This window comes from Rhinolophus ferrumequinum, chromosome 6 (assembly GCF_004115265.2).
Source record: "Rhinolophus ferrumequinum isolate MPI-CBG mRhiFer1 chromosome 6, mRhiFer1_v1.p, whole genome shotgun sequence".
NCBI lineage: Eukaryota > Metazoa > Chordata > Mammalia > Chiroptera > Rhinolophidae > Rhinolophus > Rhinolophus ferrumequinum.
Genome location: NC_046289.1, coordinates 1,629,541 through 1,647,280, shown reverse-complemented (window position 1 = coordinate 1,647,280; position 17,740 = coordinate 1,629,541). Strand labels below are relative to the sequence as shown.

Genomic DNA, 17,740 nt, shown 5'->3' with positions numbered 1-17,740 from the left:
AGAACAAAACCAAGACATCTGAAAATTCAAGAATTACTGTTTTGTTTTCACTTCTCTTCAAGCAAGTTGTATTCCCCTTTGACTCTTCACTATATAATTTTTGTTCTGAAATTTCAGAAGCAAAAAATACGACATTTTTACTTTTACTATTACCATTGGTTACTTTGCTTTTTAGTCACAATTGGTCATGTATTATATATTCGGAAATTTCTAAGTACATTGAAGAGGACTTGAGGTTTTTATTTAATAAAAGGAGAGCATAGGATAAGACTGAGAAATGAAGCTTTTTGTGACTTCTTGACAAAGCTTGAAATAGATTAGGTTCCAAAGTGGGGTTTTGTATTTTGTTTTCTTTGATTTATATCATTTAATTTAAAAAATCTGGATATATTTTAATGAGATATGATTCAAATATGAAGAAATTCAAAGGGCTGTACAGCTGTCTATTTGAGAACATTTTCATCATCCTCAAAAAATCCTGTTCCCATTAGCGGTCACTTCCCACCCCTCTTCCTCCAGCCCATGGCAACCACTGATCTACTCGCTGTTTCTCTGGACATTTCATATAAGTGGAATTACGCACTATGTGGCCTTTTTTTGTCTGACTTCTTTGAGGTAGCAAATTATCCATGTTGTAGCATGTATCAGTATTTTGTTCCTTTTGTATCCAAGTAACATTCCTTTGTGTAGCTATACTCTCTTTTGTTTATCCAGTCGTCAGTTGATGGACATTTGGGTAGTTGCCACATTTTGGCTGTTAGGTGTAATGCCAAAATGTTGGTGTACAAGTTTTTACATTTGTCCAGTATTTTATTTTTTGGAGCATTTGTTTGCAAGTTGTTATGTAAACATACTTTCATTGTTCTTGGTTATATAGCCAGGAGAGGAATTGATGGGTCATGCATTTAATTTTTAAAGTTTTGACAGTTGTATCATTTAATCCACAACACACCCTGCAATTAATCTTGAGTTCCCAGATACTGAATGTCTTAGTCCATTTGGGTTGCTATAACAAAATACTAGAAGCTGGGTGGTTTATAAAACAAATGGATTCTCACAGCTCTGGAGGCGGGAAGGCCAACATCATGGTCAGCTGGCTGATTCATTGTCTGGTGAGGGCCTGCTTTTGGTTTCCCAGGCAGCTGTCTTCTCACTGTGTCCTCACATGGCCCAAGGGGCAAGGGAAGTCTTTGGGGTCTCTATCTATTAAAAGAGCACTACTCCCATTTCTGAGGGCTCCACTCATGACCTGAGCGCCTCCCAAAGGCCCCCTTCCTCCTGACACCACCCGCTTGGGCATCAGGTTTCATTCAGACCATAGACTGAATATTTATTTCCCTGAATAAACTTGGCTTGTTTTCCACAGACTCATTGGAGGCTCTTTGCTTCTCCAGACCCCTCCCTCGCCGTCAGTCCCCCTCCGTACCCAGTGCACGTGGCTTACAATCATATGTAGAGGTGGCTTGGGTCTAGCTGGCTGCCACAGTTTCCCACTGGTTCGGCTTGGATCTCTCTTAGAAAAACATCTCAAGTGTCGTATTTTGCTACCACTCCTTGCCAGGTAAAGCCCTCTCTCTTCTCCCTCCATCTTCCTTTTCCTTTTCTGTGCTTCCTTTGCTGTGTCTATAGGAACATCATTTTCCAGCCAAGAACTGTCAGAATAACTCATTGCTTTCTTGGCTGTTTTCCCTCTGTGCTGCGTCCAGACCTGTTGCTTTTAATACCACATTCCTTTTTTTTTAAATCGAGATACAGGTCATATAACATAAAACTTAACATTTGAAAGTGTACAATTCAGTGATTTTTTAAAAAGTTATTCTCCACGTTGGGCAACCACCACCACTAATCTAATTCCACACTTTCCTTTGAGTGCTTTTTTTTTTTTTAACTTTTTTTCCCACCATGCACTTTTCCCTCCCTGCTGGCAGAATTTCCTATGGCAAAGCCAGGGGAGGCCAAGTGAGCAAGGGGATGCTCCTTCCTTCTGGCCTTTGCTCTTTGTTAATTTGTGGGGGGGGGAGGTTGTGGTAAAATTGGGCAGACTACTGACAATTGTGTTGCCTGCTAGTTAGTAGAATGTGTGTGTGTGAGGTCTTGTCTGTGGTCCTCAGGGAGTACACGGAATGATGGGCCGTGGACGTGGGAACGAGATGCCGTGGCGTGACAGAATTCAGTCTGTGTGACCTCGGGCAGTCTTGATGAGTGCCTTTAGAATCCAGCCAGTTCTGGTTTAATTTTTGTGTCTTATAAAATACTCAGTGTATTCAGCATTTCTATTCTGGTCTCAGTGTTAGGTTGGTCTATTTTTATTGTGGCAAAAGGGTCAAATCCTTTCTGTATTTGAGGGTTTAAGAAGTTCTTTGCCTGCCACGCCAGACAGCCCCGTTAGGTGTTACTTGGTTTACTTCTTGGTGAACTCTCAGAAGCACAGCGCGTGTGCACACAGTACTGTGGCTGTAGAATCCCAGGTGCAGCAGAGCAGGGTGGGGAGAGCGTGGGTTCTCTTCCTGTTCTGGGTAGTGGGAGACCAGGTCCCTCCAACTGTCGGCCTCCTCCGCTGTGAGTGGGAATTACAGTGAGGGCTGGCTAAACGACTTACTTATGGACTGTGTTCTATTCTTATAAAACGACATGCATACGAAAATGCTCCAGAAATGAAAAGGCTGGACAGATCTGAACTCTTAATATACATATTACATGTATGCTTTTTTGGTTTTGTTTTTATCAAAGTTATATATGTACTTTTGTACTCTTTGTGTGTAGGTTAAAAATAATGCCTTTATTTTGGATAGTTTAGATTTACAGAAAAGTTGTGAAAATAGTAGAGGTCGTGCATAGCTGCTCTCAGCTTTCCCAGATGTTAGCATCTCGCACGTCTGTGACCACTGAGGCACCAGCACTGGGACATAATTATTAGCCAGACTCCGCATTTTATTTGGATCTCACTAGGTTTTCCCTAAAATCCTTGCTCAGTCCCAGGACCCCTTGCAGGACCCCTGTCACATTGCATTTAGCCATCACTTTTCCTGCTCTGTGACAGTTTCTTAGCCTTTTCTGGTTTTTGGTGATCTTGACAGTTTTGAGAAGGACTGGTCAGTATTTTGGGGAATAACTTTCAGTTTGGGTGTGTCTGATGTTTTTCTCCTGGTTAGACTGCGGTTATGGGTTTCGGAAGGAAGACGACTGGGCCCAATTTTGGTTTCTAAAACCATTCTGCCATCAAACAGACCAGGGCTCCTGGGATTAATGGCTGATTCCAGGGCTGCGCAGCGAGGACACAGGATGAGCCCGGAGCCTCCTTAGTGCCAGAAAGTAAGGAAGCGGCCCAGAAATAAAGGGATGGGAGCGTGGCACAGGGACACAGGAGCCAACTGAAAGAGCTCCACTGGCCGAGGCTGGAACAATTGGAGCGACGAAGTAAATTACATGGTATTTTTAGTAATTAGTATTATTTACGTATGACCTAAAGTAGAATGCGAATACCCACAGTCCACATTGATATAAATGATTAAATAAATAAATGAGGGAAGAGGCAGAGAAGAGACAGTTCTCCCAGAAGGAAGAATTCTAAAGAGCTTGCTCACACTCCCTCTTCAGGAGTCTCTCTCCTCCCCACCTGCCCTGCTGAGTGTGGCTGAGTGTGGCTGTCGCTTCCTGAGGGTGGAGTGTGGGAAGGGATGGTGTGGGGAGAGGACGTCATCTTACACCGGGGACACCTGATCAAGACTGACACCGTCAGTCGAAAGTCAGGTTGAGGACAGGAACACTTGCCATGATGTCGTGAGAACAGTGCACACACGTTTTTGAAGAGTCAGCTAGTTTCTTAGTTTCATAAGATTGGGTTTTTGCCACTCACTTGCTTCCCTTTCCCCTCATCTCAGAAGTAACTGTTTTCAGTGGAATTAGGTTTTTCCATAATTACCACCATTTGTAAATAACAGGCTCATGTTGCCAGTTACTGACTCCCCACTCCAGAGTTTGGACCGACCTCTTCCTTCTCCTACCACTGTGCAGGCGTGCCCTTGCATCTCCACCACTCCGTGTGGGATTTGTATTTTAATTTTGGGTGGATGGCACCTTACCATCGATGTTCCCCCCCCCACCGCTTCTGCTTCCGCCTCCCTCCCCGCCAAAGCCGTTGTTTCTCAGTCTAGTTGTGTAGACACAGCTCCCTGGCCCGTGCTCGTGTTAGGAGCCTTGCGCTCCCCCGGGCTCAGGCAGTTGCTCGTCGGTAGGCCGCTCACACGGGCTGCCGGCCACTCACGCTGGTCACCCGCCACTCATGGTGGCCCACAGCAGCCCGCGGCAGCTCACGCCAACCTCCGGCTGCTCACGGCAGCCCAGCTCCAGGGAGAGCTGTTGTTCACAATCTTAGCTGTAGAGGGCGCAGCTCACTGGCCCGTGTGGGAATCGAACCGGAGACTTCGGCGTTAGGAGCACGGTGCTCCACCCGCCTGAGCCACTGGCCGGCCCCTCCGTTGAGGTCTTTATGACTGTACACATGCATAGCTGAGTCATCTAATAAACCACGGTTACTTTTCCTGTTCAACCTTTTGTTTTCTTATGCGTTAATAATTATCTGGTTTTTACTTCCTTTCTTAGCTAGTGCTAATTCCAGCATGGTTTTAGCACTTGCCCTGGGGTTGGTGCAGTCTTGCCCCCCTCCCTGGCAGTGGAATCCCTGACCCCCACCTGTGTCGTCTCTCTCGCTGTATTCCAAGTTTTTCTCTTTCTTGACTCCTCCCTTTATTTTGGTGGAACACGTCTTCCAGTGGCCCTAGAAAGGGTGCACGGAAGGTAAAATTTTTTGAGATCTTGTATGTCTGAAAATGTCATTTTTCTGTTTTCACTGTTGATTGAGCGTTTGGCTGTCTATAGAATTCTAAATTGGAAACACTTTTCCTTCAGAGTTTTGAAGGTGTTGGTTTAATTGCCTTTTGCTTCCAGTGTTGCTCTTGAGAAGCTTGAAGCCAGCCTGATGGTTTGGTTTTTCCTACATGACCTTCCCTCTTCCCGGGAACATGTAAGATACCACAATATTTTCATTTTCTTAAAAACTTTTTTTGTGGTTGTTAAGTCCAACTTCTGTGCCTGGGACAGTGTCTGGCATAGAGTTGGGGCTCCATGAATACCGACTGTGAGTGGATATTGCTGCCTGTGGGCTGCGGGGGGGGGGGGGTCTCACCTTCCCGTTTGGAGGCGAAGGCCTGCCTGCCAGCGCCAGGCACGTCTAGCCGCTCTGTGTTGCCCGGCTCAGTGCTTCTTGAAGCTCTCTGCTATGTTTCAGAGGACATAGCAGCCGTCCTGCTCAGTTTAAAGCATCGGCCTAACGTTCAGAATTGTCCACTCCCAAGTTTCTCAGTTTCCACCTTCCCCAGCAGCAGTTAATTGTAACTTTGGAGATTTCTCTTTCAATCACTGGTGTGTTAGAGCAAGTAAATCTCACTCCTGTCACAAAGAACACTCTCCCGTGCTCATAACAGCCGGGAGGGAGGTATGCTACTCAGACCCCAGGAGGTTTGGGGTCTTACCCACCCGCCCCAGGCTCTGCCCTGGTCTCTGGATTCAGAGTCCATGCTTGCACCGCACCTGCCATCCCACTTGTCAAGAGAGCTCCCCCCCAGCTTTAGGACTCTCATTGATTTTCTTTTAAGAGTAAGTTAAAAAAAAAAACCCTGCCTTAAGCAGCTCTTGTATTTTTGTGTGCGCATAAGTGATGTTTGTTACTTTTGTCTATGGTTAAAGCCTTTGCACGTGTGTGAGCCTGCGGTGCGCTGTCACCAGTTTTGTTACGTATTTCTGAAGGAATTAGAACTGGGGTCCTTTAAGTGTATTTATTATAGTTAATTGAGGCATCCCCTGAAAAGTGATTGTCTTTTTCAGTTTGCTTTTTTCCCCTGCGTATAAGTCCTATCTTTCATGATTTTTCTACTGCTATTAAAACCCTCTGCCACTCTCCCCTTTTTTCTCTTTTACATGAGTAGAGCTGCCCTCTCTTCCCTTTTCAGCCACCACTGAACATGTAGAGGGTGTGATCCTGACTGTCGTCGTAACTGGACAGGATTTACTCTTGTCAGACGAACTGTTCCTGGTCATACCCCAGGAGCTCTTATTTTCCAGGGGTGGTTTGAGGAATGAAGTTGTTGTCATGTCTTACTAGGTCTAGAGACTTCCCTTTCCACCCCCCTGGATTGATGTTGTTGGAAAAGACTCTAAGACGTTGCTGGAAGGGTTAGACTTTCTCAGGCGAGGCCACACCCCTTACGCTGGCAGAGGGCGGGAGGTCAGAGCAGTGGTCTCTGATGCCTTGTTCTGGGGCCCTGGCACTGAAGCCTCTTCCCTTTTCTCACCACTGCCCCGGCCCTATTCACCCTCACCCCAGGCTCTTGCCTTCAGAACGCAGGTGTCCTGGGACCTCACTCTCCTCTAATTCTCTAGTCTAGTCTCTAGTGCTGGTTCACAACGACCCACAGCCTGATCCAGCTGCTCACAAGCAGTGGGCACTTTCCACCCTGTTGCTCCCACGCTGGCAATGCCCTCCGCACTCCGCCTGGAGAAGGTGTGCTCGCTTGATGAGACTGGCCTCCCATCCAGTGGAAGTGCCCGCCGCCCCCGTGCCTTCAGATTTTGGTACACGTGGTGGCTTGGCTTGCTTTCTCCTACCAGCCTGCGTGCCCCGAGGCGGAGGCCCCGGTCAGTCTGGGTATTCCAGGGCCTTCTCAGAGTGCATTTTAGTAACACGCTGTCTGTCTAGTTTGGGAAAGAAAAGAATAAGGTGAATCATTTGGAAATAATGCACAAGTACTTCACGGTCGGAGGTGGAGAGGGGACCTTCATGTTTACTTTCCCCCTTTCGCTAGGGACCCCTGCTCTGGCGGTGCCTCGTGTCACTTGTAGGAACCGTAAGCCGAGCTCAGGTCAGATCAGCACCTTAGTGTTGGCTCCGCTCGCTGGACACTCGTCTTCCCGTCAGCAAACGTGCGCGTAGCTTTGACTGTGTGACAGTCTGAGGATGAGAGGGCATGCTTCCCTGGAGCTGGCACTGGGCGCAGAGCCGCCAGCTCAGTAAGACACCGCCAGCAAGAGCAGCTTTTCAGGAGCGCTTGTGTTCAGGGAGGTGTAAGGTAGTGGAGCTGCTCTGAAGGCAATGACGTTGACATACGAGTATAATCTGACTTTGTCCACGTCACTCCTGAATGGGCTTTTTTTTTAACTTTTATTTATTTTAAGTTTTTCCAGGACCCATCAGCTCCAAGTCAAGTAGTTGTTTCAATCTAGTTGTGGAGGGTGCAGCTCATAGTGGCCCATGCGGGGATCGAACCACACCAACCTTGTTGCCAAGAGCAACAGGATCTGACTGAACTAACTGGCTGCCCCCCTGAACAGGCTTTCTTTTCTTTTTTTTAAATAAATTTTATTGGGGAACAGTGTGTTTCTCCAGGGCCCATCAGCTCCAAGTCATCAGCTCCTTCAATCTAGTTGTGGAGGGCGCAGCTCAGCTCCAAGTCCAGTTGCCGTTTTCAATCTTTAGTTGCAGGGGGCGCAGCCCACCATCCCATGCGGGAATTGGACTGGCAACCTTGTTGTTAAGAGCTCGTGCTCTAACCAACTGAGCCATCCAGCTGCCCCTCCGGAAACTCAGAGGCAGCTCGTTGTCTTCAATTTAGTTGTGGAGGGCGCAGCTCACTGGCCCATGTGGGCAACCCTGTTGGTCAGAGCCCACACTCTAGCCAGCTGAGCAATCCATCCGCCCTGAACGGGCTTTCTTAATGGTCACAGTTTGTAGCCTTTTTTCCCCAATTTAATTATGGGATTTAAAAACATACACAGAACTAGAGGAATAGTGAAAAGAACTACTTCTTATTGTCAGCAGCCATGACCATTTTGCTGCTGCTGTTTTATATGCCTTCAGCCCTTTCCATTTTCTTTCTCACTGTAGTATTCTAACGTCAGTTCCCGACGCTGTGGTTTCCTCCTGTGCTCTCTCGGTTGGTCTGACACAGTGGGTCATTCTGCTCATGTCACTCTCTTCCGTGTTTCAGACGGATCTAGTCCTCCTCCCGCCACTCTGATTGTTCCCGTGTTCCTTGCTGGTTTTCTTTCTCCTTCCAGCTGTGACCACGTCTCAAGGCTTTGTCTGGTAAATATGTTACCAAGAATTTATTGTCCCTTCTGCAGTTAGTTCATTCAGGGAAAAAAAAAAGCTTGCAAACATTCAGAGAAAATTTAGTTCACTGAGACTATGTATTTTGGAAATGCCATTTGGGTGTTTTGCTACTTTTAATCTTTGGCATTAATTCAATTGCTGTCATTTCTTCCATTAAAAAAAATTCAGACATAAGCCAGAAAAGTAATTAAATTGGTCTGCAAAGGAAAAACAGAAACAGTACAGAATATAGTATTTCAGGGTAATAAAAAATACACATATTTATTATTCACCTATAAAAATGTTAATTTGAAAGTATTCACATGTGTATTTTATTAAAGATGTAAATTAAACCCATAATGGGATGTCTAATTTTTTTTCTTTTTCCGTTCTAGAATGTATGACAACATGTCCACAATGGTATACATAAAGGAAGACAAACTGGAGAAGCTTACGCAGGATGAAATTATTTCTAAGACAAAGCAAGTGATTCAGGGGCTGGAAGCTCTGAAGAATGAGCACAATTCCATTTTACAAAGTTTACTGGAGACACTGAAGTGTTTGAAGAAAGATGATGAAAGTAATCTGGTGGAGGAGAAATCAAACATGATCCGAAAGTCACTGGAAATGTTGGAGCTTGGCCTGAGTGAGGCACAGGTATAAGTGACAATGTTTCAGAAATGAACATGAGCTTGACAGGATGGGACAATGGAGACTTCGTTTGAAATATGCAGCTTACCTGAACTAGAGGGAAGTTATTTATGGAGTAACAGATCAACCTAGATGTATGTTATAGAAATGATGGTTGATTTGGCCACGTCTAAACTTTAAAAAGCAGAGCCAGTGGAGGGTGACCCTGTGTGTCCTTAGGGTTTGATTGGGCTGCACACATCATAAACAAAACCAGTGGCTTAAACATCATAGACGCGCGTAAAACAAACACCACGGGAGGCCGTCCCTTGTAGACAGGTCTACAGCTGCGGTCATCAGGATGCCCAGGCCCCCTCCTCCTGCCGCTCTCCTCCCGGGCAGCCTCTCCTGGACTGAGCCAGAGCTCCAGCTGCGGCCACAGGACCCCGTTCTAGATGGGGAAGGGCAGGAAGGGCAGTGCCTCCTCCCTTTACTTCCTCCAGCTTGGGCACAATACTGCTTAAATTCCTTGGCCCGAACTTGGTTCCACGTTCACACCCAGTGTGAGGGAGAGTGGGCACGTCGTCTTGCCCACTTGAAATGCCAGGTTTAAGCCTAAGCAGGAAGGGAGCGTGGGTGGTGGCCGACAGCTAGTGGCCCCTGCAGTACCCCAAGACAAGATTGCTGGTGTGTTTGACCAAACTGTGTTTCTGTCGAGCTAGATGGAGAGATGAGACACCTGGAAACGCCCAGGTGTCCCTTCCCCGTAGCTTTTGGCTTAGCCAACAGATTGTAGGTCAGTCAATGCATTACCCATTGGCGTCTTCCTTTCTTAGCTCTCTTTTTGTGGGTGAATGAATAAAGTAGAAGTGCAGCTGCTGAGTTCCCAGTTTCTGCTTTCACGGAGGAAATCTCGCTGTGCCAAAGTGACTGCCTGTCCCTGGTTCTAGAATTCTTCATCCTCCCATGTTATCGCCTTCAGTTAAAAGACTAACTTCATGTAGTTATTGTGAATCTATTGCTTTCCAAGTTATGTTGTTGGAAAGCGATACGAATCTGAGCATCCTTTTTAGTTTGGCAGATGTTAGTGTTAAAAAAAGAACGCCCACCTGATGGTGCTTCAGGTTCTAAACCTAGGAGGGTAGTAAAGACAGAGAGGCAGGTGCGTGGGCTGAAGGGAACGGGCTGAAGCCAGCTCCCCATTCTTCCTGACATTTCCGTGACCTTGTAGGCAGGTCTGTCTCTGAAACCAATCCGTGCACCACAGGCAGAGCCCGGGGAGCCACCAGCATGTATGACAGGCACCTACGCTGACGGAGGTCTGCCTGCCCCTTCCCCACCCGCTCTCACAGAGTGACCTGCACTCTACATATATGAATGCATGTGCACACGCCCTCGTGTCGGAGTGGGGCTCGGAGAAACTGCTGCAGCTGTCCAGATACAAAGTGCAGAGAATAGAGCTTTATCAGAAGAGTAGCTGCGTGTTCATTGTTAGTGCATTTGAGATGCTCAAACAGAAAAGGACAAATATATTTTCTATAGATGTTCTGAGCACATGCCATTGTTTTATTACTTACAAGTGTACAGAACAACATAGTGATTAGCCATTTACACCCCTCACAGCGTGATCACCCCCGCAACTCTACTACCCCTCTGGCACCATACGTACGTATGTGTGTATTTATATACAGACACACACACACACACACACACACACACACCCCTATATATGTCTCCATCTGACACCCTACAGTCTTCACACCATTATTGATTATATTCCCCATACTGGATTTCACATCCCCAGGACTATTTTATGATTAATTTGTGCTTTCTAACCCCCTCACCTTCACCCCCACACCCCTAACCCGCCTCCCCTCTAGCAACCGTCAGCTTGTTCTCTGTGTCTATGAGTCTGTTTTGTTTATTTGTTTATTCTGTTCTTTAGATTCCACACATAAGCAAGGTCCCATTGCGCCTGTTGTCCTCAGTCTTATTTCACTCGGCACAGTGCCCTCCAGGTCCACCCGTGTCGTCCCACAACACACACTCCTTATCACGGCCGCGCTGGCCTGTGCCTGAAGGGCAGAAGTAGCAATAAGTGGCAGTTTGCCTTCCATGCTCTGGAGACCGTGTCTGCGGGTGTGAGTTACAAGCACAGCACGCTTGCACATTGGTCGGACAGAATGCTGCCGTGCTAAACTCTCCTGTCTGTCTAGGTCATGATGGCTTTGTCCAACCACCTGAACGCCGTTGAGTCGGAGAAGCAGAAGCTGCGTGCGCAGGTCCGTCGTCTGTGCCAGGAGAACCAGTGGCTGCGGGACGAACTGGCCAACACGCAGCAGAAGCTACAGAAGAGCGAGCAGTCTGTGGCTCAGCTGGAGGAAGAAAAGAAACATCTGGAATTCATGAACCAGTTAAAAAAATACGACGATGACATTTCTCCATCCGTAAGTGGCTCTGTCGGAGTGCGGCGCTGACAGTTACACGGACAGCTGGGAGGTGGTTTCAGTAAAGCTGTCAGTGTTTTCCTGTCGCCTCTAACGACTGCATTTAGCAAGGTCAAGGATTGTAGTCTTGGGATTGAGGCCCTGGGCGTCATCCATTTTCTCTCTGTCTTCTTTTCATATGTGTGTTTTAGAACAATGGTCAGAAAATGTAAAAATACTTTGTAAATGTAAGGTACAGGGCAGAGAGGTGGAGGTCTGAACGTCGTAAGCCAATGCAGTCTGGCTTCCATGCCCGTTGTGCTGCTGGAACTCTCCTTCAGGTCAGCAGTGACCAATCTAGTCATCCGTAATCCAGACGCAGGGCTAACTGGAGCTTTTGGTGCTGTGGGCCTTGACTTTGTCTCTGAAACCCTTCCCTGCACCCAGGACACCGGCTGGGTCTCCTGCTCCTGGGTTTTGGGGGGACACAGTCCATAGCACCCTGTTTTATTAGGCTCCCTTGCATCTCTAGGTCAGGCAGAGCTAAATGTGTTGACTTAAAAGACGTACTGCCATAGGCTACTGTGGGGATAAGAATGAGTGGAGCCGTTGGTGCCAGCCAGTGGTTCACCACAATACTGGGTAACGTTGGGCAATGGAGCTGGTTTCATGGGTCAGACTTTTCAGACTTTTCTTTTGAAAAACTGTCTAGCGTGGAGAAACGATGCAGTGAGTGGCTGTGCCCCCCTTTCAGGGTGTACATGAGTGATTGTTCCTCCGAACGTGGTCCTCACGCCTCCTGCCACAATCCCCTGCTGTTGCTGGGGGCATCCGCATGAGGACACTCCCATGGAGCCCAGGGCTAGGGTCAAGTTCAGGAATGTTAGCACAGGCACAGTACTTCATCTGCTTTGCAGTCCACATCCTGCTTTTGCTAATTGTCTCAGCTGCGTCCTTCTAGTCTTTTTTTCACTCCAGTTCATGATGCAGTTCAATATCACATATTGCACGTAGTTGTCATGTCTGTTTAGTCGTCTTTCCTCTGGGAGAGGTCGTTTCCAGTGAGTCTGTCTGTCATGACATTGGTCTTTAGAGGGGTACAGTCAGCACTTGTAGTCCTTCCTCAGTTGGGTCTGTGATGATTCTTCTCAAGTGTACCAGCTCCTACATCCCAGGCAGGCCATTATAAAGGGACGGGTGTGTGTGCTGCTCAGGTGATCCCTCCCACGGGCGAGCGGCTATGTCCCCAGGAGTGCTGTTTCTCACCTGGTCAGCTGTCTTCTGTTTCCCCATTGCGAGGTCACTGTTTGGACCCTGCACTAACCATTGGGCTGTGGAGACATGAGTCCCACCTTGTATAGCTGGGAGTTTCCCGAGTGCTCTGGGTCCTGAGTGGCGGTGGTGGGTGGGAGGCGTGAATCCAGGCTGCAACGTGCACAGATGTGCCGTTTTCAGGTTTTTACCTACTTGGTTTTCAAATAAAATTGGTTCAGGTAAGGGTTTCCCTGTTCGGTTTGAACTTCCTTAGAAGAGAAGAAGAATCTAAAGCATAGAGATGCTATCCTGGTCTGTTTCGCCAGCCCTGGCCTGCACTTAGTGTTTTGAGTTCTAGTCAAGCAAGGTTTTTAGTACTCTTTACTAAATTGATGGATAAGCCAAGTTGTGGATAATCTTATATTTGATCTGAAAAATGGACCATCTTTTCTAAGACTTAATAACATGACATTTATATCAAAGGTTTACAGTACAGGATTTATGTTACTCATAAGACTGAGGTTGTCCCTGGTCTGTCTTACAGGAGGACAAAGACACTGATTCCACCAAAGAACCTCTGGATGACCTTTTCCCGAATGACGACGACGACCCCGGACAAGGAAGTAAGTGGAGCAGCGGTTAGATGTCAGCATACCCCATGATTCCGGGCATTCATGCATGCAGCCTGCCTTGCAGGAGCACGTGCCCACTTGTGCTTTGTGTTGCCCAGAGAGTTTCAGATCTTTTTCTCATTAGGATGTAGTAGTAGTTAGACCAGCCCCTTGGAAGCAGCCATGCGCACACAGTCCAGCTGCCATCGAGGATTTGTAGACTGAAAAAGGCAGAATTCGTTTTCTTGGTATTGAGAGCAGTGTCGTTGCACCGCTGGGCCCATCGTGCCCCTGGCCAGTTACTGAGCCTACCCAGCTTGCCTGGGGAGTGTGGGTGGGTTTCCGTGGATGGGCGCCCCTCCGGCCTGGACCAAAACCAGAGGCGGACGCTGTGTTACCGGGTGGGTCTGGGTGGTCTCTTGGCACCTCTGAGGCGACGTGTCTCTGTAGTCCAGCAGCAGCACAGCAGTGCAGCGGCCGCTGCCCAGCAGGGTGGCTACGAGATCCCCGCGCGGCTGCGCACCCTGCACAACCTGGTCATCCAGTACGCCTCGCAGGGCCGCTACGAGGTGGCCGTGCCTCTCTGCAAGCAGGCGCTGGAGGACCTGGAGAAGACTTCCGGCCACGACCACCCCGACGTGGCCACCATGCTGAACATCCTGGCGCTGGTCTACAGGCGAGTACTGTCTCTGTGTCCACCTCAGGAACTTGCCCTTGACATCCATTTCTGTATACCTGTATGAGCTGCTTTTCTGACCTTACCATTCACTTCTCTCCAAACAGCGGTTAAATTAAACACATTCAGCAAGCTCTGTGGCGTGGGGGTCACCCCGTGGCACAGATGCTCCTGGAGCCACCCAGTGCAGCCTTTCTAGAACAGCCCACATGTGCCCTTCTCTCCGGTTAAACTAAACCCTTGATTTCTTCCCACAAGACCCTGTGCCTGGTTATGCCGGCCAGTGTCCTCCCCACCTTCCTAGGGCCTTGTGAGCGCCCTCTCCTGTCAGAATCCAGGCTCCACTCACCGTGGCCCCCACCGGTCCTGTGACACTTGTGCATCACGCTTGGCGGGGGGGTCATTAGAGTTCTGTTCTCTCCTCTCCTGGGTAGTGAGTCCTGGGTGTCGAGAGCCAGGCTGTCTTCCGTGCCCACCTCTGGAATCCCTCCATGTGTTTCCTAGCGTAGAAGCCCTTGGTAAACACGGTGACTGGAAGCAAATAGTTTGCCCTGTGGCATTGGGGCCCTTTATCTGCTCGAGTCTTCTTGCTGAACTAACCTGAAATAGAGCAGATGAGGTGAGCAGGGCCTGAGGAGGGAGAAATTACTGACACAGCAGGATAGGCTTCCTGTGGCCGTTCCAGTTGTGTGGGTTTCAGTTTCCTGCTTCATTTCTCCTCATAGGTTTGGTTGTTTCAATTCAGCAAACATTTTTGAGACCCAAGCATATGAAAGACTTTGGGCTGGTTCGGAAGGCCTTAAGGATGAATACGAAATTCTTGTTTTGAAGGAGGAGCTGGGTCAATGAACTGGAAGTCAGGAGAATTCAGTTTGTATATGCTAAGTGGCCACTAGACACCCGCTGTTGTCCAGAGCCCTTACCTGTCTGAGCCTCAGTTTCCCCCATGGAAAATGGAGGTAGTTAGAATGCTCGCTCATAGGCCAAGGGAAGGATTGTGGCAATGTGACACCTGCTACTGCCTGGCAGACGTGACATGTTCAGAGACCAGCGTCTCAGTCTGTTTCTAAAGGAACTTAAAACTTTGCTCAGAAAACAGGCTGTTATTAGGTTGGTACACAAGTAATTGCAGTTTAAAAGGTTAAAAATAATTGCAAAAACCGCAGTTACTTGTGCACCAACCTAATGCATTCATATGTAATTTCTGAAGCAGGAGACTGCGGTGTTAATAAAATAACACCGAAGTGTGTTCATGGACAGAAAGGTTCCTTCCCATTGAGAGGATTGGGGAAGGACTCACGGAGGCTGGGAGCGCTTTCTGGGCCCTCGAAGGGTGGGTAGGACTTTAGCACGTGCAGACGGGTGTGTCCGCGGCACACTCCTGAACCGTTTGGCACTGCTCCTTGGCACCTGAAGAGTGGTAGTAAGAGGTGGCACTGGCAGGGGCTGGGCCTGGCCAGGGAGGCCCCGAGGGCTGGCTGAAGTGCGCCGGTGGGGAACAGCAGGCCCTGAGCTGTGTCTTAGAAGAGTCATTTTAGGGAGGTGCACAGGACAGAATGTGGGCGGAGCCTGGAGGTAGGGGGGCTCGTGTAGGATCTTGAGGGTGTGGAGATGGGAACCTGAGTAAGGAAAGGGGCAGTGTGCAAGTGAAGGAGAAACGGGCTCAGGGAAGAGAAATGGAATAATACAGCCAGCCAGCCATAGAGATAAGTGATTTCTTTAAAAAACACAAAAAAAGTCAGCTCCCATAACAACACTTCGACAACTCTATACTTGTCAGCGGGACAGTCTTTTTCATGACTGCATAGTACTCTGTTTTATGGATATTCCTGAATTTTTGAGACAATTTCCTGTTGATGGACATTGCGATTTGCAGATATTTACTCTTAAACTGTAGGAATTCCTTAGTTACAGGGATTTGCATGTAAAATCTGGATAGATTGTGTTAAAATTCATTCCAAAAAGTTTTTTTTCACAAATGTATATACCTACTAACAACCTGAGAATTTCTGGCCAACACTCGATACTATTATAATTAAATGAAATAGAAAATGCACGTGGAACATAACTGGCTTTTTGCTACTGTCATACGTGAGGGTGTGTGGTCACAAACGCAGCACTGCGCTGGGTCCTGGGAAGCCCACGGTCTCACTCGAACACTAGTGTGAGATCCTCATGTCAGTAAAATGAAAAAAAATGCGCTACATGCGTGCTCACATTTATAGTCCATGTTGCATCCTGTAGCTGTACTGGGATCCATTATGTCATCGTTCCTGTATTAAGGGACATTAATACTTCACTGATGAGCATCTTTGTAAGGCTTGCTCAGGATTTTGGATTTTTTTGGACCAGTTCCTAAAACATTTTACACTTGGTACATCTTATCAGCTGCTTATTAAGCAAGCCTGGAGGGTGGCGCCGGCGCCCGCTCCCGCTCCCTGTGACCCACCTGGGCAGCCTTGGCCATCTCCTGCGCCTTATCGCTAGGGACCTGCAGCCTCCTGTTTGAATTTACTTCTTCCGTTATACATTTGTAGTCTTTTGTGTCCTTCTCTGAGTGTGGTTATCTTGCCCACTTTCTGTTAGGATTTGAATGCTTACCTGGTGTACTTGTGTTTTCATTTTGAGTTCAGATTTCCTGGTGGGCTTGTTAAATGAGTGCTGGCCCATCCCCAGTGTTTGACCTAGCAGGTTGGGGATGTGGCTGGTTTCTCACAGGGTCCAGGTGAAGCTGATGGCTGTCGGTTGGGGCCACACCTGACTGCATAGCTCCTTTTTTTTTTAAAAGATTTTATTGGGGAAGGGGAACAGGGCTTTATTGGGGAACAGTGTGTACTTCCAGGCCTTTTTTCAAGTCACGTTGTTGTCCTTTCAGTCTTAGTTGTGGAGGGCACAGCTCAGCTCCAGGTCCAGTTGCTGTTACTAGTTGCAGGGGGCGCAGCCCACCATCCCTTGCTGGAGTCGAACCGGCAACCTTGTGGTTGAGAGGACACATTCCAACCAACTGAGCCATCGGGAGCTCAGCGGCAGCTCAGCTCAAGGTGCCGTGTTCAATCTTAGTTGCAGGGGGCGCAGCCCATCATCCCTTGCGGGACTCGAGGAATTGAACCGGCAACCTTGTGGTTGAGAGCCCACTGGCCCATGTGGGAATCGAACCGGCAGCCTTCGGAGTTAGGAGCATGGAGCTCCAACCACCTGAGCCACCGGACCGGTCCTGAGTGAATAGCTCTTGGTGTGACCCTGCCACTGGCTAATTAACAGTCCCTGACATTTTATGACACATCACAGTTTATGAGGGTGATCAGTGTACCTCATCTCATTATTTAGCTGTCACCACACTCCTAGGCAGTTGGCTACTAGTTTTTGAAACTATTTCATACTTGCTGACTTGTACAAAACCTTTGAGCCAGTTTCTAATGTCTGATTGGATGATTGAAGAATGAAAAGGTATACTCGGCCAGAATTGAGGTGATCCGGGAAATTCTACGAGCACTTTCCATGTTCTGCAGGGCAGTCTGGCTTCTGCGGGGCAAAGCCTTGCTGGACAACTGTTTTTAACTCAGTTGAGAAATATGTGTACCAGGTCTTGCCAACGAAATCACTTGTTTGCAGTCACGTTGTCAGTTGGCACCCTTAAGCCCAGGGGGCTGGGACGGGTGGTGTTTCTATCTCACCACAGCAAGGGGGCAAATTGTGTACCAGATTAAGACACTGCAATGTATTGTGTTTTTATTTAGCCAGCTTTGTTCAGTACACATGTAGCATATCATTAGCTTATTATGGCAACTCTGTGAGTTAGGTAATATATTTTATTGATGGGCCAACTGGGACTGCAGAAGGGCACCTAATGTCCCAGAGCCATCATGCAGTCACTGCCTGGCAGAGCGCGGCCCTGATACTGGATTCAGTTCATCTGACCCCACATGAAGCTCCGTCTGCTGCTCTGGGCTGTGCAGGACCCCCTGCGGTGTGGACAGCGTCACCTGCTGGTCCAGGT

At 48.1% G+C, this 17,740-nt stretch overlaps 1 protein-coding gene across 21 annotated transcripts in view; it reads left to right on the top strand.

The window, feature by feature from the left end:
* KLC1 (kinesin light chain 1) overlaps positions 1 to 17,740 on the top strand; it is a 54,944-nt gene that overhangs the window by 9,116 nt on the left and 28,088 nt on the right. For 15 of the 21 annotated variants that reach the window (XM_033108570.1, XM_033108567.1, XM_033108566.1 and 12 more), the window contains exons 2-6: positions 8,043 to 8,140; positions 8,542 to 8,803; positions 10,993 to 11,223; positions 13,001 to 13,079; positions 13,518 to 13,743. In XM_033108570.1, coding sequence (XP_032964461.1) covers positions 8,543 to 8,803; positions 10,993 to 11,223; positions 13,001 to 13,079; positions 13,518 to 13,743 — 797 coding nt within the window. In that variant the 5' untranslated portion in view covers positions 8,043 to 8,140; position 8,542. The remainder of the gene's footprint in view (positions 1 to 8,042; positions 8,141 to 8,541; positions 8,804 to 10,992; positions 11,224 to 13,000; positions 13,080 to 13,517; positions 13,744 to 17,740) is intronic. The other 6 variants (XM_033108563.1, XM_033108560.1, XM_033108578.1 and 3 more) reach the window with 1 other exon arrangement.